General features: G+C 29.0%; 5 protein-coding genes across 10 annotated transcripts; 2 read left to right on the top strand and 3 right to left on the bottom strand.

Annotated features, from left to right (window-relative positions):
• Nucleotides 1-101: 101 nt before the first annotated feature.
• LOC119663040 lies at nt 102-1,427 on the bottom strand (the record flags this gene model as incomplete). Its single annotated transcript, XM_038072704.1, has 1 exon — nt 102-1,427. A coding segment is annotated over exon 1 (1,141 nt), but the record flags the coding sequence as incomplete, so codon positions are not given.
• Nucleotides 1,428-1,512: 85 nt separating this feature from the next.
• LOC119663037 (arf-GAP with coiled-coil, ANK repeat and PH domain-containing protein 1-like) lies at nt 1,513-4,378 on the top strand. Of its 3 annotated transcripts, XM_038072702.1 has the most exons (6): nt 2,131-2,427; nt 2,497-2,649; nt 2,714-3,138; nt 3,193-3,602; nt 3,682-3,902; nt 3,973-4,378. In XM_038072702.1, the coding sequence occupies exons 2-6, from the start codon at nt 2,528-2,530 to the stop codon at nt 4,157-4,159; spliced, it is 1,365 nt and encodes a 454-aa protein (XP_037928630.1). In that variant the 5' UTR covers nt 2,131-2,427; nt 2,497-2,527; the 3' UTR covers nt 4,160-4,378. The 3 variants fall into 3 exon arrangements, with proteins under 3 accessions (XP_037928629.1, XP_037928630.1, XP_037928628.1); XM_038072701.1 differs by lacking the exon at nt 2,131-2,427 and adding an exon at nt 1,513-1,635 and having other exon boundaries at nt 2,714-3,602; XM_038072700.1 differs by having other exon boundaries at nt 2,714-3,602.
• Nucleotides 4,379-5,847: 1,469 nt separating this feature from the next.
• On the bottom strand, nt 5,848-9,296 carry LOC119663035 (zinc finger protein 483-like). The gene is made up of 3 exons (XM_038072695.1): nt 7,971-9,296; nt 6,750-6,889; nt 5,848-6,692 (listed from the first exon to the last, which is right to left on the bottom strand). Exons 1-3 carry the CDS (start codon nt 9,109-9,111, stop codon nt 5,961-5,963), a joined length of 2,013 nt encoding a protein of 670 aa, XP_037928623.1. The 5' UTR covers nt 9,112-9,296; the 3' UTR covers nt 5,848-5,960.
• LOC119663036 (arf-GAP with coiled-coil, ANK repeat and PH domain-containing protein 1-like) lies at nt 7,442-12,247 on the top strand. Of its 4 annotated transcripts, XM_038072699.1 has the most exons (6): nt 10,000-10,296; nt 10,366-10,518; nt 10,583-11,007; nt 11,062-11,471; nt 11,551-11,771; nt 11,842-12,247. In XM_038072699.1, exons 2-6 carry the CDS (start codon nt 10,397-10,399, stop codon nt 12,026-12,028), a joined length of 1,365 nt encoding a protein of 454 aa, XP_037928627.1. In that variant the 5' UTR covers nt 10,000-10,296; nt 10,366-10,396; the 3' UTR covers nt 12,029-12,247. The 4 variants fall into 4 exon arrangements, with proteins under 4 accessions (XP_037928625.1, XP_037928626.1, XP_037928627.1 ...); XM_038072697.1 differs by lacking the exon at nt 10,000-10,296 and adding an exon at nt 7,442-7,531 and having other exon boundaries at nt 10,583-11,471; XM_038072698.1 differs by lacking the exon at nt 10,000-10,296 and adding an exon at nt 9,382-9,504 and having other exon boundaries at nt 10,583-11,471.
• A 1,470-nt stretch (nt 12,248-13,717) lies between these two features.
• Nucleotides 13,718-17,689, bottom strand: LOC119663038 (zinc finger protein 483-like). The gene is made up of 4 exons (XM_038072703.1): nt 17,538-17,689; nt 15,810-17,227; nt 14,620-14,759; nt 13,718-14,562 (listed from the first exon to the last, which is right to left on the bottom strand). The coding sequence occupies exons 2-4, from the start codon at nt 16,948-16,950 to the stop codon at nt 13,831-13,833; spliced, it is 2,013 nt and encodes a 670-aa protein (XP_037928631.1). The 5' UTR covers nt 16,951-17,227; nt 17,538-17,689; the 3' UTR covers nt 13,718-13,830.
• Between the last annotated feature and the right edge of the window lie 2,840 nt (nt 17,690-20,529).

Below are 20,529 nucleotides of genomic sequence, written 5' to 3'. Positions count from 1 at the left end.
TATATTATATATATATATATATATATATATATATATATATATTATGTTATTATATTTGCTACATTACATAAAACATATACTACTATAAGTGAATTACTTACTTTCGTCATAAGAATTTTCTTCAATGATATTGTCAGTATTTACTTCCTCGAAATTCTCAGTTTCTAAATTATTTTCCAACATTTTTTCATTATCTCCCAACATTTCTTCGTCGTTGCTATCATGAGGTTCATATATAAAAAAATTCGACTCGGAATCATCGTCATCTGACATTTTGTCATCATTCTCTGTTATAATCAAAAAAGGCGTTGCTTTATCATCGCTTGAATGTGATTCCTCCACTTTAAACTTTTCCAATATTTTCATTTTATTGTTTGACTTTGCTGCATTTTGTTCAATAAATGAACGCTTGGGAAGTCGTGCCTTCACCATAGTTTTTTCCGAAATATCATTTGCCTCTTTAGCATTTCTCTTTGGATTAAGTCTTTTATAAGGTACAAAATCAGTGTTTGTATTTGGTTCATTGTCTTTGCCCAAGCGTTTATTACTAATAAATACTTCTAATTCACCCAGCAGTTCCTTACGTTCTTGTTCTCTACATTCTTGTTGAATTTCGTTTTTAACCAACGCTTTACACTCCGGTAATAGAGTTTTACGTAATTCCTTCTCTACCTCCTTGCGCAAGTCATATCTAAGTTGATCAAGAACTTCATCAATTATTTCCCGCTTAACTTCACCCTTTACCTCGTCTCGCAATTCCGATTTGCATGTTTCATATATTTCTTTTTTATATTGCGATAATTTCTTCACAACATCTTTTTCCACTAAATTTGCCCTTCTCTCGTCTTCAGCTTTTAATTTTAAATGATCAATTTGTTTTATAAAATTTAATGAATCTTCAAATTCAATTTCGTCCTCGTCATCATCGTCGGTTTTTATGAAGCACTGGCTGATCCTACCCGAATTAATTAAGCGCAGATGTTTTCGCAGCTTGGAGTCCGTTGCTTGCGAACGTTTTCGTAGTAAATAGGATTTCTCCAATTGATAACGGCATTCAGCACAGATGTATTTTGGTAAATCATCATTTCTTTGGACTTCCAAAGAAGTGCAAGCCATAATACGCATTGGAATTGACATATTTGTTGTGGCATCATTGGTTGGATGTATGCTGTAAATGGCTCCGTTCACCTTCAAGCATAATCTACACAACTTCTCTAAATTAGGATAAGTATTTTCTAACATCTTGTATGTTAGGATTTTAATACACTTTAGTCGTTATTATACTTTAGTTCAGAATGGAAATTCTTTTTTATTAAACAACAAGCGTGAAACACAAACGCAAAATAAGCCGTAAAACTGTTTGTGTGCCATTCACAGTCTTGACATTTGCGCGAGTTATATTCAATTTATTGCATTTTGTTTTGCTTCGTTGCTTCGCATTTATTGTGAATTGTTATTAAAATTTATTTCATTTGTAGATAATTGCAAAAGCCGACTACAAAGTGAAAATAATAAAAATCTGTAGAAAGTGATAAGAATTTTCATTGAAGTTTTTTAGTTATAGAAACTATAGAAGTTTGCATAATTATTTTTAATATTTTTTTAATAAAATTGTAATTATAAACTCTTAATAGTGTAAGTATAAAAGAATAATTATTAAATTATTAGTTGAAGTTTTACATAAAAAGTTTTGTGTTAAATTTTGAAAATATTGCAACCACTAGTTGCACATGGTAATTCTTCATAATGTAATAAATAAAATTTGTGCATATTGATAGGAAATATATAACAGACACATTAACCTTAATTTTTTATATAAATTGGCGTACCAATGACGAAATACAACTGAAGTAGCACCAAATTTATGTTCACCAGATGTGCATATAGAGCAGCTCCGCAAATATTTCATAAAGTCATTGAACCAAAAACAAAAGAATTAAAAAATTCACACTATTATGACGAATGCGAAGAGATATTGATACCGAAAATATAATTGTAGTTTGGTAATTCAATATATCAATATAAAATAAACGGAATTCAGTTTTGCATAATTCATATGGAGTTGTTTTTGTAAAATTTGGACGCAGTATTTTTTTCTCATTTCGATAAAAAACCGATTTACACTGCTGTTATCTAAAGAGACGTGTTGATAGATTCATTGACAGACACAAATAAAAAAAAAAACATTTGTTCAAATTTAGTTATAATAAATAATTTAATTATTTAATTAATGTTCTTTCTTTAGTATTTGCGACTAAACCCAAATTTTGAAATGTGTTCTGTTTTATCTTCCGACACAATTTTGGAATACGTTAAACTCAGTGGCGTAACTACATTTATTAGGCCCATAAGCGAATTATAATTAATTTAATAATTAATTAATTAATAATTAAAGCGTTTCTGCTTTGAGGTTATCTCACCAACAAAGTAAATCAATTATATTTATTATGCTTAATTAAATGAAAAAAAAAAAATTAATAATTAATTAACAACTAGATCTCACATACTACAAGCTGATTCGGCTGATATGCTTACACTATGGATTTCCGCTTTACAAAAGAGCATAGGTGCAGCAATACAACATGATAGTCAAAATTCCAGACCACATTCATCGTTAGCGGCAAATGCATTAAATTCCAAGCGAAAAATGTAAGTTAATTATTAAAAGCATATATTACTTATTATTAATGTATTGGATTTCTTTAATCTATAGACACTGGGAGCAATTTTTAAAAATACCAGGCAATTCAAAGTGTTGTGATTGTCGTGGCATTGATCCACGTTGGGCTTCCATTAATTTAGGCATCACATTGTGCATTGAATGTTCTGGTGTTCATCGTAGTCTTGGCGTACATTATAGTAAAGTACGTTCACTCACGTTGGATGCTTGGGAGACGGAAAATGTGAAAGTCATGATGGAGTTGGGTAATGATGTTATTAATCGTATATATGAAGCACGTATTGGTGAACACTGTGAACTGAAAGTGCCGACAGAGAACTGTGAAATCAGCGTAAGAGAGGCTTGGATTAAGGCGAAATATGTAGAGAAACGTTTTGTTTGTGCAATGCCTAAACCACATGAGTTGCTTGCTAGTGAAACTGCAGAAATACTATCCATTGATAGTGGCGGCGGTGAAGGCAGTAGCATACATAAATTAGATACTACAAGTTTATGTAAAACGTTATCTTTAGGTGCGCGAAAATGGGCAGTGAAAAAGTATCGCAGACGTGGTCATAGAAAACGCAAGCGTTCCAGTTCAAAATCTGATGAGGATGATGATAATGAATCTCTAGATATACCTTCAATGTCGTTGAGTATATCACGTGAAGACTTACTTGTTATTGGCGAAGAATTAACAACAGAGTGTCTTTCAATGCCAGCTATTCTTGGTTCAGATCAAGAATCTACAGAAGGCGAAAATGAACCAGAAGTGCTGGATGAAATCCCATTTTCGAAATTAGATGCAAATCTTATGTTGTATAAAGCGTCAAAAGTACATAATTTGCCCGTCATGTGCATGGCTTTTGCTTTGGGTGCTAATAAGCATTGGAGAAATGTGAGTGATTTCAATCGCACTTTTCTACATCAAGCCGTTTTGTCTGTGAGTGAAAAACATTTTTGATGTTATACACATATTAACATATATGAATTATATGAATTGTTTTTTACATCTCTTGTAGGGTTCAGTTATGGCTTGCGAATATTTACTTCTAAATGGTGTACCGATTGACGCAGTCGATGATAATGGTTTAAGTGCACTGCATATGTCTACAGATAAAGGTTACATCGCACAAGTGTATTTACTATTGAAACATAAAGCAAAATATGACACTGAATCAAACGATGGTAAAAAACCTTTGGATATTGCAGTTGATCAACGTAATGCCGATATTGTCACACTGTTAGTACACATTTCGGTTTATAATTATGTATATAAATAATAATAATAATATTTACTTAAAAATTTGTAGTTTACGTCTGACGCGTCTTAACGATGAAATCGGACTTAACGACGAAGGTAACGGAGAAGATGAAACTTACAAAGATGTGATGAAAGATTTTTCGCACTTTGCAGCAAGTCAACCACGTATGTTGCGAAATCGTAATGATACAAATACACTCGAATCACAACGTTCCTCATTAACGAATTCAGATTAGTTTTAACCAGCTGAAATAGTAAAATGTATTAAAGATCTGCATATCGTTGTTAGGCAAAGAAAATAAAGCACTGAAAATGAACAGGAAATTATTTGCATATATACATACGCCAGAGTGATTGACGTTTAGTTTTATTTATAACTGCTTTAAATATAAAATAATTCAATAATTTTACATGTTATTGTATGCTTCGAAATCATTCGTATTGTTAAATATTGACAAAAAAATTATATATATATTAATAAATTAATTGTATAAAAATATATTTATTATTGTATATTGTTTATATTTGTTTTAGGCAAAATTATGTTGCATTTTTAAAACAATTTATTTTGTACTTGTTATGGAGCATTTGTTTGAATTTAAATTTTAATACATTATATTTGAAATTAGTTTTTAACAAAATTAAAATACAGATATTCTGATTTCATGTTTATTAGTGTGAGTCTTTTGTAATGAATGCAAAAGCTTCATACGACAATTTAGTATACATTAAAGTAGTTATTTAAATATTCATTAAATAAAATTTTTTTATATAATTTAAAAATTGATTTTATTTCAATTTAATGTATTTTACATTTATACATTAGATCTTATATAAATTATTAAACAAATATATGTTAATATGAACATACTGTTAATAAATAAGTATATAAATTTTTGCATAATTGTAAAGTTGTTAAAATTTAAAACAAATACTTAAATAAAAATAATTGAAATATTCACTTATATGAAGATATGCTTTATAAGACTCTTATGATATTTTTGCATTTCCATTAATATATTCGAATAGAAGTGAAAAAGAAAAATATACCTTAATTCATACATAAAATACAGTAATTAATGTTTTAATTAAACATAAATTTATTTAAAATAAGACTACATATTTACAAGTAATGAGATATGATTGACTAAATGTAGAGTGAGAAAAACGATTGTTTGTGATAAAAGAAAGATTATGGTGCGGGTGGGATAATAATTGAAACTAGCCACACTTGAGCGTTTAGGAAGAATCTAACCGCTTTATTTGGTACGAGCCAAAGATTAATACGGCTTCAATTAATTTTTATTATATTACTTCAAATGTGTGATTACATGTGAAATAGAGCTGGATGTGACGCACATATCGAAAAGTGACATATTTCTGCGTAGGGACTGTTTAGCACGTGGCTAAACTATGACCTAGTTAGACTAGGAGACATTACTATATGAGAAAGCGTATTTGATGCAATTATTAATAATTCACACATAACATTAGTAGTTTGGATAATGGGGAAAGATGCAAAATAAGACTTTAGATGGATCAGAATGGAAAAATTTTGTTTCCAATGTCTTGTTTTTATCAAGATATCTTCTAACTAAAGAAAGAAATCAAAAATTTAACATTGAAAAAAATCACGATAGGGAGCACGTCGGCTTAGATATAAATTATAATTTTAACTTAAGACTTACTTAAAATAATATAATCGAATTAACATATTCGTATATATTTATATAATAGTAATGCTCTAAATGTTAGTAATGGTCTTGACTACTTATTATACGCATAAAACAAAAAAAAAAAATTAAAACATGTCAGATGCTCAAGTTCTCTTCTAGAGATTGAACGAATGTCAGTTTTGCAGATGATGATGTGATGTGAATTAGAATGCCGATGTTTTATTATTTAAATAAGAAACTAACAATGTACTGTGTTATTTTATTTTTATTTACATAATTATAATTCAGATTTCAGAGAAACGTGTTAATTTCGTAATATACATATTTATAAGTTATTTATAATTATTAACGATTATTAATTTCAGTCCAAGATATCATCATTGCAATTAATTTGCACTTCTATTGATTCTGTCTCTTCTTTCAAGGGTTTCGGCTCTCCATGTACAGTTTGAACGTGTCGTTTAACAGAAGAATGATCCGAGAATTTACGATCACATTGTGTACATTGAAAAATGAGTCCGGAATGAGTGCCCAAATGCCGACTTAGTCCGGAGGCATAGTTAAAACGTTTTGGACACAAATGACAATTGTAGTATTGGATATGAGGCACTGCTGAATGAACTTTTTTAATATGTTGAGTTAAACAAATTTTTTGTATGAACGATCGATCGCATTGTGTGCATTGATGCTTTCGCTCACCGGAATGCACATACATATGACGTGTCAAAACTTCACGTTGTACAAAAGATTTTCCACATATCTCACACTTATGTGGACGATCACCGGTATGAATGCGAAAATGTCGGGTCAAAACACTTTTGCATGAGAAAATAACATGACAAACACTGCATTTGTATGAAACGCCCTTTTCTAGAATTTTACTATGCGTTTTCATATGAATATTTAATCCGTATTCAGTAGAAAATGCCATTGGGCAGGATTTACATTTAAATGTTTTTGGTATATCTGGAGAACCGTTATGCTCAAAAGTCTTTAGAATAATTGCCGAAGTTGTGGTTTTCGTTTCTTTAATTTCAACTTTTTGAACAGAATTGACTAATGTAGCCTTTTTGTAAGTTTTATTTGATTTATTCTGAAAAAATATTTTAATTAAAGAAATTTTTAACGGGTTTTTGTTTTTTTGATATACCTTGATATCTGGAATATTATCTACGTTTTGGAATTCAATAATATCATCCATTTTAAAAATTTTGTAAACTCCCACCTTATCATCGTCTTCATTGATATCATCATCCTCAGAGCATAACAACGGAATATTTTCATTTTCAGCTATAATAAAATAAAGTAAAGTTAAATAATTCATATTTTTAATCATTTAAATATAACCAATTATAATAGTTTTGTGACCGTTTGGAGTATTGATCCATTCTTCACCAGTCATTACTTGTTTATTGACTAACGTAATCACGCCAGTTTCTATTATTAAATATTAAAGGAAAATATTTGAAAAAAGAAACTAAATAACACAATAGCTTTACCCATATCAATATTATAAGTATCAATATTCATGATTAACGGACCTTTAAGGATTTATAGAACTTTTCAAGACAATTATGTATTTTAAACAAAATTTATGACAGTACACAAATATTTATAAAATTTAAAACACAGTTCAAATGAAAACTTGACAGCTAATTATACGCGTACTATCTCAATTAACGCATTGTGACCAGTTTTTTGCTAATTGTATGGCAATTAGTTGCATTTCTATAGCAAGATTTTTAGGAATAATTTAGTTAAAAAGCAAAACTATTCACTAATAGTATGTGTTGATAAAAACAAATAAATTAAATGTAACCTATTTTAAATATTTAGATTATAATACTCAATATTTGTTGATATGAAAAGCAGAAATACAAAGGAGTGAAATGAAGTACATGACGCGAATTAGAAAAGGTTAATCTGTTGTAGGTAAGTATTTGGAAGAGTGAGCATGATCAAAATGAAAGATTCTTTCCAATTTTGTTAAAAGAGTGCAGACAAATTAATTTGTTATCAAATTTGTATGTGACGAATGACAATTACTGTTTATCTCATTGTTTCAAAAATATTTTAATGACTTGGTATACTTATACTAATTACAAACTATGGAACAGGTCTAAAAATATATATTATATATATATTATATTATATATTTAATATATTATATATGTAATATATTATATAAATATTATATTATATATATATATATTATATTATATATATTTTATATTATATATATATATTATATTATATATATATGTATATATTATATTATATATATATATATATATATATATATATATATATATTATGTTTTTATATTTGCTACATTACATAAAACATATACTACTATAAGTGAATTACTTACTTTCGTCATAAGAATTTTCTTCAATGATATTGTCAGTATTTACTTCCTCGAAATTCTCAGTTTCTAAATTATTTTCCAACATTTTTTCATTATCTCCCAACATTTCTTCGTCGTTGCTATCATGAGGTTCATATATAAAAAAATTCGACTCGGAATCATCGTCATCTGACATTTTGTCATCATTCTCTGTTATAATCAAAAAAGGCGTTGCTTTATCATCGCTTGAATGTGATTCCTCCACTTTAAACTTTTCCAATATTTTCATTTTATTGTTTGACTTTGCTGCATTTTGTTCAATAAATGAACGCTTGGGAAGTCGTGCCTTCACCATAGTTTTTTCCGAAATATCATTTGCCTCTTTAGCATTTCTCTTTGGATTAAGTCTTTTATAAGGTACAAAATCAGTGTTTGTATTTGGTTCATTGTCTTTGCCCAAGCGTTTATTACTAATAAATACTTCTAATTCACCCAGCAGTTCCTTACGTTCTTGTTCTCTACATTCTTGTTGAATTTCGTTTTTAACCAACGCTTTACACTCCGGTAATAGAGTTTTACGTAATTCCTTCTCTACCTCCTTGCGCAAGTCATATCTAAGTTGATCAAGAACTTCATCAATTATTTCCCGCTTAACTTCACCCTTTACCTCGTCTCGCAATTCCGATTTGCATGTTTCATATATTTCTTTTTTATATTGCGATAATTTCTTCACAACATCTTTTTCCACTAAATTTGCCCTTCTCTCGTCTTCAGCTTTTAATTTTAAATGATCAATTTGTTTTATAAAATTTAATGAATCTTCAAATTCAATTTCGTCCTCGTCATCATCGTCGGTTTTTATGAAGCACTGGCTGATCCTACCCGAATTAATTAAGCGCAGATGTTTTCGCAGCTTGGAGTCCGTTGCTTGCGAACGTTTTCGTAGTAAATAGGATTTCTCCAATTGATAACGGCATTCAGCACAGATGTATTTTGGTAAATCATCATTTCTTTGGACTTCCAAAGAAGTGCAAGCCATAATACGCATTGGAATTGACATATTTGTTGTGGCATCATTGGTTGGATGTATGCTGTAAATGGCTCCGTTCACCTTCAAGCATAATCTACACAACTTCTCTAAATTAGGATAAGTATTTTCTAACATCTTGTATGTTAGGATTTTAATACACTTTAGTCGTTATTATACTTTAGTTCAGAATGGAAATTCTTTTTTATTAAACAACAAGCGTGAAACACAAACGCAAAATAAGCCGTAAAACTGTTTGTGTGCCATTCACAGTCTTGACATTTGCGCGAGTTATATTCAATTTATTGCATTTTGTTTTGCTTCGTTGCTTCGCATTTATTGTGAATTGTTATTAAAATTTATTTCATTTGTAGATAATTGCAAAAGCCGACTACAAAGTGAAAATAATAAAAATCTGTAGAAAGTGATAAGAATTTTCATTGAAGTTTTTTAGTTATAGAAACTATAGAAGTTTGCATAATTATTTTTAATATTTTTTTAATAAAATTGTAATTATAAACTCTTAATAGTGTAAGTATAAAAGAATAATTATTAAATTATTAGTTGAAGTTTTACATAAAAAGTTTTGTGTTAAATTTTGAAAATATTGCAACCACTAGTTGCACATGGTAATTCTTCATAATGTAATAAATAAAATTTGTGCATATTGATAGGAAATATATAACAGACACATTAACCTTAATTTTTTATATAAATTGGCGTACCAATGACGAAATACAACTGAAGTAGCACCAAATTTATGTTCACCAGATGTGCATATAGAGCAGCTCCGCAAATATTTCATAAAGTCATTGAACCAAAAACAAAAGAATTAAAAAATTCACACTATTATGACGAATGCGAAGAGATATTGATACCGAAAATATAATTGTAGTTTGGTAATTCAATATATCAATATAAAATAAACGGAATTCAGTTTTGCATAATTCATATGGAGTTGTTTTTGTAAAATTTGGACGCAGTATTTTTTTCTCATTTCGATAAAAAACCGATTTACACTGCTGTTATCTAAAGAGACGTGTTGATAGATTCATTGACAGACACAAATAAAAAAAAAAACATTTGTTCAAATTTAGTTATAATAAATAATTTAATTATTTAATTAATGTTCTTTCTTTAGTATTTGCGACTAAACCCAAATTTTGAAATGTGTTCTGTTTTATCTTCCGACACAATTTTGGAATACGTTAAACTCAGTGGCGTAACTACATTTATTAGGCCCATAAGCGAATTATAATTAATTTAATAATTAATTAATTAATAATTAAAGCGTTTCTGCTTTGAGGTTATCTCACCAACAAAGTAAATCAATTATATTTATTATGCTTAATTAAATGAAAAAAAAAAAATTAATAATTAATTAACAACTAGATCTCACATACTACAAGCTGATTCGGCTGATATGCTTACACTATGGATTTCCGCTTTACAAAAGAGCATAGGTGCAGCAATACAACATGATAGTCAAAATTCCAGACCACATTCATCGTTAGCGGCAAATGCATTAAATTCCAAGCGAAAAATGTAAGTTAATTATTAAAAGCATATATTACTTATTATTAATGTATTGGATTTCTTTAATCTATAGACACTGGGAGCAATTTTTAAAAATACCAGGCAATTCAAAGTGTTGTGATTGTCGTGGCATTGATCCACGTTGGGCTTCCATTAATTTAGGCATCACATTGTGCATTGAATGTTCTGGTGTTCATCGTAGTCTTGGCGTACATTATAGTAAAGTACGTTCACTCACGTTGGATGCTTGGGAGACGGAAAATGTGAAAGTCATGATGGAGTTGGGTAATGATGTTATTAATCGTATATATGAAGCACGTATTGGTGAACACTGTGAACTGAAAGTGCCGACAGAGAACTGTGAAATCAGCGTAAGAGAGGCTTGGATTAAGGCGAAATATGTAGAGAAACGTTTTGTTTGTGCAATGCCTAAACCACATGAGTTGCTTGCTAGTGAAACTGCAGAAATACTATCCATTGATAGTGGCGGCGGTGAAGGCAGTAGCATACATAAATTAGATACTACAAGTTTATGTAAAACGTTATCTTTAGGTGCGCGAAAATGGGCAGTGAAAAAGTATCGCAGACGTGGTCATAGAAAACGCAAGCGTTCCAGTTCAAAATCTGATGAGGATGATGATAATGAATCTCTAGATATACCTTCAATGTCGTTGAGTATATCACGTGAAGACTTACTTGTTATTGGCGAAGAATTAACAACAGAGTGTCTTTCAATGCCAGCTATTCTTGGTTCAGATCAAGAATCTACAGAAGGCGAAAATGAACCAGAAGTGCTGGATGAAATCCCATTTTCGAAATTAGATGCAAATCTTATGTTGTATAAAGCGTCAAAAGTACATAATTTGCCCGTCATGTGCATGGCTTTTGCTTTGGGTGCTAATAAGCATTGGAGAAATGTGAGTGATTTCAATCGCACTTTTCTACATCAAGCCGTTTTGTCTGTGAGTGAAAAACATTTTTGATGTTATACACATATTAACATATATGAATTATATGAATTGTTTTTTACATCTCTTGTAGGGTTCAGTTATGGCTTGCGAATATTTACTTCTAAATGGTGTACCGATTGACGCAGTCGATGATAATGGTTTAAGTGCACTGCATATGTCTACAGATAAAGGTTACATCGCACAAGTGTATTTACTATTGAAACATAAAGCAAAATATGACACTGAATCAAACGATGGTAAAAAACCTTTGGATATTGCAGTTGATCAACGTAATGCCGATATTGTCACACTGTTAGTACACATTTCGGTTTATAATTATGTATATAAATAATAATAATAATATTTACTTAAAAATTTGTAGTTTACGTCTGACGCGTCTTAACGATGAAATCGGACTTAACGACGAAGGTAACGGAGAAGATGAAACTTACAAAGATGTGATGAAAGATTTTTCGCACTTTGCAGCAAGTCAACCACGTATGTTGCGAAATCGTAATGATACAAATACACTCGAATCACAACGTTCCTCATTAACGAATTCAGATTAGTTTTAACCAGCTGAAATAGTAAAATGTATTAAAGATCTGCATATCGTTGTTAGGCAAAGAAAATAAAGCACTGAAAATGAACAGGAAATTATTTGCATATATACATACGCCAGAGTGATTGACGTTTAGTTTTATTTATAACTGCTTTAAATATAAAATAATTCAATAATTTTACATGTTATTGTATGCTTCGAAATCATTCGTATTGTTAAATATTGACAAAAAAATTATATATATATTAATAAATTAATTGTATAAAAATATATTTATTATTGTATATTGTTTATATTTGTTTTAGGCAAAATTATGTTGCATTTTTAAAACAATTTATTTTGTACTTGTTATGGAGCATTTGTTTGAATTTAAATTTTAATACATTATATTTGAAATTAGTTTTTAACAAAATTAAAATACAGATATTCTGATTTCATGTTTATTAGTGTGAGTCTTTTGTAATGAATGCAAAAGCTTCATACGACAATTTAGTATACATTAAAGTAGTTATTTAAATATTCATTAAATAAAATTTTTTTATATAATTTAAAAATTGATTTTATTTCAATTTAATGTATTTTACATTTATACATTAGATCTTATATAAATTATTAAACAAATATATGTTAATATGAACATACTGTTAATAAATAAGTATATAAATTTTTGCATAATTGTAAAGTTGTTAAAATTTAAAACAAATACTTAAATAAAAATAATTGAAATATTCACTTATATGAAGATATGCTTTATAAGACTCTTATGATATTTTTGCATTTCCATTAATATATTCGAATAGAAGTGAAAAAGAAAAATATACCTTAATTCATACATAAAATACAGTAATTAATGTTTTAATTAAACATAAATTTATTTAAAATAAGACTACATATTTACAAGTAATGAGATATGATTGACTAAATGTAGAGTGAGAAAAACGATTGTTTGTGATAAAAGAAAGATTATGGTGCGGGTGGGATAATAATTGAAACTAGCCACACTTGAGCGTTTAGGAAGAATCTAACCGCTTTATTTGGTACGAGCCAAAGATTAATACGGCTTCAATTAATTTTTATTATATTACTTCAAATGTGTGATTACATGTGAAATAGAGCTGGATGTGACGCACATATCGAAAAGTGACATATTTCTGCGTAGGGACTGTTTAGCACGTGGCTAAACTATGACCTAGTTAGACTAGGAGACATTACTATATGAGAAAGCGTATTTGATGCAATTATTAATAATTCACACATAACATTAGTAGTTTGGATAATGGGGAAAGATGCAAAATAAGACTTTAGATGGATCAGAATGGAAAAATTTTGTTTCCAATGTCTTGTTTTTATCAAGATATCTTCTAACTAAAGAAAGAAATCAAAAATTTAACATTGAAAAAAATCACGATAGGGAGCACGTCGGCTTAGATATAAATTATAATTTTAACTTAAGACTTACTTAAAATAATATAATCGAATTAACATATTCGTATATATTTATATAATAGTAATGCTCTAAATGTTAGTAATGGTCTTGACTACTTATTATACGCATAAAACAAAAAAAAAAAAATTAAAACATGTCAGATGCTCAAGTTCTCTTCTAGAGATTGAACGAATGTCAGTTTTGCAGATGATGATGTGATGTGAATTAGAATGCCGATGTTTTATTATTTAAATAAGAAACTAACAATGTACTGTGTTATTTTATTTTTATTTACATAATTATAATTCAGATTTCAGAGAAACGTGTTAATTTCGTAATATACATATTTATAAGTTATTTATAATTATTAACGATTATTAATTTCAGTCCAAGATATCATCATTGCAATTAATTTGCACTTCTATTGATTCTGTCTCTTCTTTCAAGGGTTTCGGCTCTCCATGTACAGTTTGAACGTGTCGTTTAACAGAAGAATGATCCGAGAATTTACGATCACATTGTGTACATTGAAAAATGAGTCCGGAATGAGTGCCCAAATGCCGACTTAGTCCGGAGGCATAGTTAAAACGTTTTGGACACAAATGACAATTGTAGTATTGGATATGAGGCACTGCTGAATGAACTTTTTTAATATGTTGAGTTAAACAAATTTTTTGTATGAACGATCGATCGCATTGTGTGCATTGATGCTTTCGCTCACCGGAATGCACATACATATGACGTGTCAAAACTTCACGTTGTACAAAAGATTTTCCACATATCTCACACTTATGTGGACGATCACCGGTATGAATGCGAAAATGTCGGGTCAAAACACTTTTGCATGAGAAAATAACATGACAAACACTGCATTTGTATGAAACGCCCTTTTCTAGAATTTTACTATGCGTTTTCATATGAATATTTAATCCGTATTCAGTAGAAAATGCCATTGGGCAGGATTTACATTTAAATGTTTTTGGTATATCTGGAGAACCGTTATGCTCAAAAGTCTTTAGAATAATTGCCGAAGTTGTGGTTTTCGTTTCTTTAATTTCAACTTTTTGAACAGAATTGACTAATGTAGCCTTTTTGTAAGTTTTATTTGATTTATTCTGAAAAAATATTTTAATTAAAGAAATTTTTAACGGGTTTTTGTTTTTTTGATATACCTTGATATCTGGAATATTATCTACGTTTTGGAATTCAATAATATCATCCATTTTAAAAATTTTGTAAACTCCCACCTTATCATCGTCTTCATTGATATCATCATCCTCAGAGCATAACAACGGAATATTTTCATTTTCAGCTATAATAAAATAAAGTAAAGTTAAATAATTCATATTTTTAATCATTTAAATATAACCAATTATAATAGTTTTGTGACCGTTTGGAGTATTGATCCATTCTTCACCAGTCATTACTTGTTTATTGACTAACGTAATCACGCCAGTTTCTATTATTAAATATTAAAGGAAAATATTTGAAAAAAGAAACTAAATAACACAATAGCTTTACCCATATCAATATTATAAGTATCAATATTCATGATTAACGGACCTTTAAGGATTTATAGAACTTTTCAAGACAATTATGTATTTTAAACAAAATTTATGACAGTACACAAATATTTATAAAATTTAAAACACAGTTCAAATGAAAACTTGACAGCTAATTATACGCGTACTATCTCAATTAACGCATTGTGACCAGTTTTTTGCTAATTGTATGGCAATTAGTTGCATTTCTATAGCAAGATTTTTAGGAATAATTTAGTTAAAAAGCAAAACTATTCACTAATAGTATGTGTTGATAAAAACAAATAAATTAAATGTAACCTATTTTAAATATTTAGATTATAATACTCAATATTTGTTGATATGAAAAGCAGAAATACAAAGGAGTGAAATGAAGTACATGACGCGAATTAGAAAAGGTTAATCTGTTGTAGGTAAGTATTTGGAAGAGTGAGCATGATCAAAATGAAAGATTCTTTCCAATTTTGTTAAAAGAGTGCAGACAAATTAATTTGTTATCAAATTTGTATGTGACGAATGACAATTACTGTTTATCTCATTGTTTCAAAAATATTTTAATGACTTGGTATACTTATACTAATTACAAACTATGGAACAGGTCTAAAAATATATATTATATATATATTATATTATATATTTAATATATTATATATGTAATATATTATATAAATATTATATTATATATATATATATTATATTATATATATTTTATATTATATATATATAATATATATATATATATATATATATATATATATATATTATGTTATTATATTTGCTACATTACATAAAACATATACTACTATAAGTGAATTACTTACTTTCGTCATAAGAATTTTCTTCAATGATATTGTCAGTATTTACTTCCTCGAAATTCTCAGTTTCTAAATTATTTTCCAACATTTTTTCATTATCTCCCAACATTTCTTCGTCGTTGCTATCATGAGGTTCATATATAAAAAAATTCGACTCGGAATCATCGTCATCTGACATTTTGTCATCATTCTCTGTTATAATCAAAAAAGGCGTTGCTTTATCATCGCTTGAATGTGATTCCTCCACTTTAAACTTTTCCAATATTTTCATTTTATTGTTTGACTTTGCTGCATTTTGTTCAATAAATGAACGCTTGGGAAGTCGTGCCTTCACCATAGTTTTTTCCGAAATATCATTTGCCTCTTTAGCATTTCTCTTTGGATTAAGTCTTTTATAAGGTACAAAATCAGTGTTTGTATTTGGTTCATTGTCTTTGCCCAAGCGTTTATTACTAATAAATACTTCTAATTCACCCAGCAGTTCCTTACGTTCTTGTTCTCTACATTCTTGTTGAATTTCGTTTTTAACCAACGCTTTACACTCCGGTAATAGAGTTTTACGTAATTCCTTCTCTACCTCCTTGCGCAAGTCATATCTAAGTTGATCAAGAACTTCATCAATTATTTCCCGCTTAACTTCACCCTTTACCTCGTCTCGCAATTCCGATTTGCATGTTTCATATATTTCTTTTTTATATTGCGATAATTTCTTCACAACATCTTTTTCCACTAAATTTGCCCTTCTCTCGTCTTCAGCTTTTAATTTTAAATGATCAATTTGTTTTATAAAATTTAATGAATCTTCAAATTCAATTTCGTCCTCGTCATCATCGTCGGTTTTTATGAAGCACTGGCTGATCCTACCCGAATTAATTAAGCGCAGATGTTTTCGCAGCTTGGAGTCCGTTGCTTGCGAACGTTTTCGTAGTAAATAGGATTTCTCCAATTGATAACGGCATTCAGCACAGATGTATTTTGGTAAATCATCATTTCTTTGGACTTCCAAAGAAGTGCAAGCCATAATACGCATTGGAATTGACATATTTGTTGTGGCATCATTGGTTGGATGTATGCTGTAAATGGCTCCGTTCACCTTCAAGCATAATCTACACAACTTCTCTAAATTAGGATAAGTATTTTCTAACATCTTGTATGTTAGGATTTTAATACACTTTAGTCGTTATTATACTTTAGTTCAGAATGGAAATTCTTTTTTATTAAACAACAAGCGTGAAACACAAACGCAAAATAAGCCGTAAAACTGTTTGTGTGCCATTCACAGTCTTGACATTTGCGCGAGTTATATTCAATTTATTGCATTTTGTTTTGCTTCGTTGCTTCGCATTTATTGTGAATTGTTATTAAAATTTATTTCATTTGTAGATAATTGCAAAAGCCGACTACAAAGTGAAAATAATAAAAATCTGTAGAAAGTGATAAGAATTTTCATTGAAGTTTTTTAGTTATAGAAACTATAGAAGTTTGCATAATTATTTTTAATATTTTTTTAATAAAATTGTAATTATAAACTCTTAATAGTGTAAGTATAAAAGAATAATTATTAAATTATTAGTTGAAGTTTTACATAAAAAGTTTTGTGTTAAATTTTGAAAATATTGCAACCACTAGTTGCACATGGTAATTCTTCATAATGTAATAAATAAAATTTGTGCATATTGATAGGAAATATATAACAGACACATTAACCTTAATTTTTTATATAAATTGGCGTACCAATGACGAAATACAACTGAAGTAGCACCAAATTTATGTTCACCAGATGTGCATATAGAGCAGCTCCGCAAATATTTCATAAAGTCATTGAACCAAAAACAAAAGAATTAAAAAATTCACACTATTATGACGAATGCGAAGAGATATTGATACCGAAAATATAATTGTAGTTTGGTAATTCAATATATCAATATAAAATAAACGGAATTCAGTTTTGCATAATTCATATGGAGTTGTTTTTGTAAAATTTGGACGCAGTATTTTTTTCTCATTTCGATAAAAAACCGATTTACACTGCTGTTATCTAAAGAGACGTGTTGATAGATTCATTGACAGACACAAATAAAAAAAAAAACATTTGTTCAAATTTAGTTATAATAAATAATTTAATTATTTAATTAATGTTCTTTCTTTAGTATTTGCGACTAAACCCAAATTTTGAAATGTGTTCTGTTTTATCTTCCGACACAATTTTGGAATACGTTAAACTCAGTGGCGTAACTACATTTATTAGGCCCATAAGCGAATTATAATTAAGGAGCTCCTCCTAATATCTTTTTATACCCTTTACACGAAAAAGTGTAAAAAAGGTATATTAGGCTTGTGAAGATTTTCGTATCGTCTGTTTGAAGTCTGTGTATCACAATTAGCAAAGGCATCATTTAAATCGTTTACTCCTTCAGTTTTGTTTTCATTTATTTTAAGAAAATTGTCTAGTTTTGGTAATTTCTTTAATGTTAATAATGAATGCATAAATTTATAATGGGGTCCCCTAAGTTCGGGGGCCCGAAAGCGTTGCTTCCATTCGCTTCCCTGTAGTTACGCCACTGGTTAAACTCGTTGTTATTAGTAATCAACAACCTTCTGGGTCAGATTAAGTCCACACACAAGCGATAACAAAAACACGGATTTAAGCTGGTGTCACTTGGTGTCATGATTACGTGGTATATATAAAAATTTCTAGAGTATAATGTACCTTTTCAATGCATAAAATAAATAGAAAAATTAAGTATTATTTAAGTACTGAGAAGTTTCTAATTAACAGAAAATAATAGTATAGGTTAGGTTTGGTTATGTTGGAGTGTCAGTCTTCAAAGCGGTCTTAAGTACAAATAATGGCGCTTTGTACTAGCACAGATGTACTAGATATCTGAAGAATCACTTTAAAGGTAGAAATCCTAAATATCTAGTGCACCAACAACACTCCTTTGAGAAGGTGCGATTCCCCTATTATATTGAAAGGGAACCAACCTGACAAGTCTTGTGGTATATGTTGTTTTTAACGTATGTATAATACAAACGAGTAGTTTTGTAGTTTTGATTTCTTCAGAAATAGTTACCTTCAACCGCTATTTAAGAAGAAAAACCTCAATACTAAAAACAGGAAGCTGTTAAATAAACAAATAATTTAACCGTCACATCTATATGGATGTGTAGCGTTCAGCTAGGCCTTAAATACTACTATTCGTCAGCTACAAATTCCACAAAGCCAGGGCTCTGAGAAAACTTTTCAATGCACCATGGTACATTAGGACGAATGACATCCTCTGGGACCCACAATATTGATCCGATCAAAAATATATAAAGGATAGAGCACTGAAATTATTTACAAACACTGACAGGCTTACTAGCACCGCGTTATCGAATCTCAGAATGGTTACAGGCTTCTCGGGGAGGCATATAGATCTGAGGTCAATTATTGTTTAGTCTGATGAACTGATAAAAAATAATCCAGTCAAAGCGTAGAGAGAGGTTATGCAGAAATCTCGCAGTTAATAGAGTGTAAAAGTTTTCAAGTGCACTGACTCAACTAGCCTCAAAATAATAATAATTGATATCTGCAGAGTGTCGATATTTTCATGTTATTCAAATTTTTCTATAAAATTTAAGCGAGAAAAATTTTTTTGGATATTCATTGTGCACAAAACTATTAAAACCTAGAAATTAAGTACCTACATCTAAGAACAACAAAACTTAATAAATGAGTATAGGTGAGATATAGGTGAAAGAAGTTATTTGAGAATGATTAAAACTAGTCTAGATCTAGGTGAAGGAACTCTGGTTCCTTTTTTAATTTTATTGTAATATTTTATTTTTTTTCTAATTTTCTAATTACAATTATTCATACTAGATATAATTGTTGACACTGATTGTATCATAACTTAAATATACTTGATATTTCCACTTCAACTGCTAAGTACTTTTTACAATGATATCAATATTTTAAGACCACTCCAAAAAACAGAGTTAGTCTTCCCTAAATCACATTGTATGAGCAAAATATAAAAATTGTTGAAATTAATTTATTTTTCATTTTTTAAAAAATTATTCTTAATAATTTTTACAATAAACGTAGCATATTTTTTTCTACTATTATAATATTTTTACTTATCTATTTTGATTTCAATTCACGAAAAATAAATGCTTATTCTGCTATCGTTCTACCCAACCTTGTCTTCTAAGCATTATCAAGGGATTTTGAGTGATTAGCCTTATAATGGTACCAATTAAATAAAAAGCAATTACAATAAGCAAAATCAACAACACGAAAATATTCATTATTAACTAAATACAAAATATTTATTTATTTAACTCTTAGCTACACATTTGCTCTTTAATTGCTTCTAAGAAATTTTAAGAGGCATTCGCACCAACTGTTGCCTGATTAAGTACTTCATTGTTACTCTACACTCGGTCGTTATGGCTTTACAGAGATTTAATATATGTGTTATATATATATGATTTACTAATAAAATAATATTATTACTAATAAAATTAGTTACTTCATATTTCATATATATTCTTAAATATATATCCAATTTATGAAAAATTGTGATTATGATTATGATTCTTATCGTGTTCTCATATCGGCGTATGTCATTGTTACCGCTGATCTCAAAAATAGTTGAGAATAAACTTCATAATTAAAGCCTATAATAATATAAGAATCGAAGTAGATTCTGCGAGTGAAATAGTACTTCGACCATAACAT

This window comes from Teleopsis dalmanni, unplaced genomic scaffold, assembly GCF_002237135.1.
Source record: "Teleopsis dalmanni isolate 2A unplaced genomic scaffold, ASM223713v2 unscaffolded_contig_0094, whole genome shotgun sequence".
NCBI classification, from domain to species: domain Eukaryota; kingdom Metazoa; phylum Arthropoda; class Insecta; order Diptera; family Diopsidae; genus Teleopsis; species Teleopsis dalmanni.
This window is presented reverse-complemented; position numbering and strand designations above follow the sequence as displayed.

What these genes read in the sequence shown, in the direction of transcription:
- LOC119663035 (XM_038072695.1), bottom strand. Translation starts at nt 9,111, where the DNA reads ATGTTAGAAAATACTTATCCTAATTTAGAGAAGTTGTGTAGATTATGC. An exon ending in AGAAAATTCTTATGACGAAA is followed by an intron (nt 6,890 to 7,970) that starts GTAAGTAATTCA and finishes ATTTTATTATAG; the next exon opens with CTGAAAATGAAAATATTCCG. An exon ending in ATAATATTCCAGATATCAAG is followed by an intron (nt 6,693 to 6,749) that starts GTATATCAAAAA and finishes ATATTTTTTCAG; the next exon opens with AATAAATCAAATAAAACTTA.
- LOC119663036 (XM_038072697.1), top strand. Translation starts at nt 10,397, where the DNA reads ATGCTTACACTATGGATTTCCGCTTTACAAAAGAGCATAGGTGCAGCA. An exon ending in TTAAATTCCAAGCGAAAAAT is followed by an intron (nt 10,519 to 10,582) that starts GTAAGTTAATTA and finishes TTTAATCTATAG; the next exon opens with ACACTGGGAGCAATTTTTAA. An exon ending in TACATCAAGCCGTTTTGTCT is followed by an intron (nt 11,472 to 11,550) that starts GTGAGTGAAAAA and finishes CATCTCTTGTAG; the next exon opens with GGTTCAGTTATGGCTTGCGA.
- LOC119663037 (XM_038072701.1), top strand. Translation starts at nt 2,528, where the DNA reads ATGCTTACACTATGGATTTCCGCTTTACAAAAGAGCATAGGTGCAGCA. An exon ending in TACATCAAGCCGTTTTGTCT is followed by an intron (nt 3,603 to 3,681) that starts GTGAGTGAAAAA and finishes CATCTCTTGTAG; the next exon opens with GGTTCAGTTATGGCTTGCGA. An exon ending in AATGCCGATATTGTCACACT is followed by an intron (nt 3,903 to 3,972) that starts GTTAGTACACAT and finishes AAAAATTTGTAG; the next exon opens with TTTACGTCTGACGCGTCTTA.
- LOC119663038 (XM_038072703.1), bottom strand. Translation starts at nt 16,950, where the DNA reads ATGTTAGAAAATACTTATCCTAATTTAGAGAAGTTGTGTAGATTATGC. An exon ending in AGAAAATTCTTATGACGAAA is followed by an intron (nt 14,760 to 15,809) that starts GTAAGTAATTCA and finishes ATTTTATTATAG; the next exon opens with CTGAAAATGAAAATATTCCG. An exon ending in ATAATATTCCAGATATCAAG is followed by an intron (nt 14,563 to 14,619) that starts GTATATCAAAAA and finishes ATATTTTTTCAG; the next exon opens with AATAAATCAAATAAAACTTA.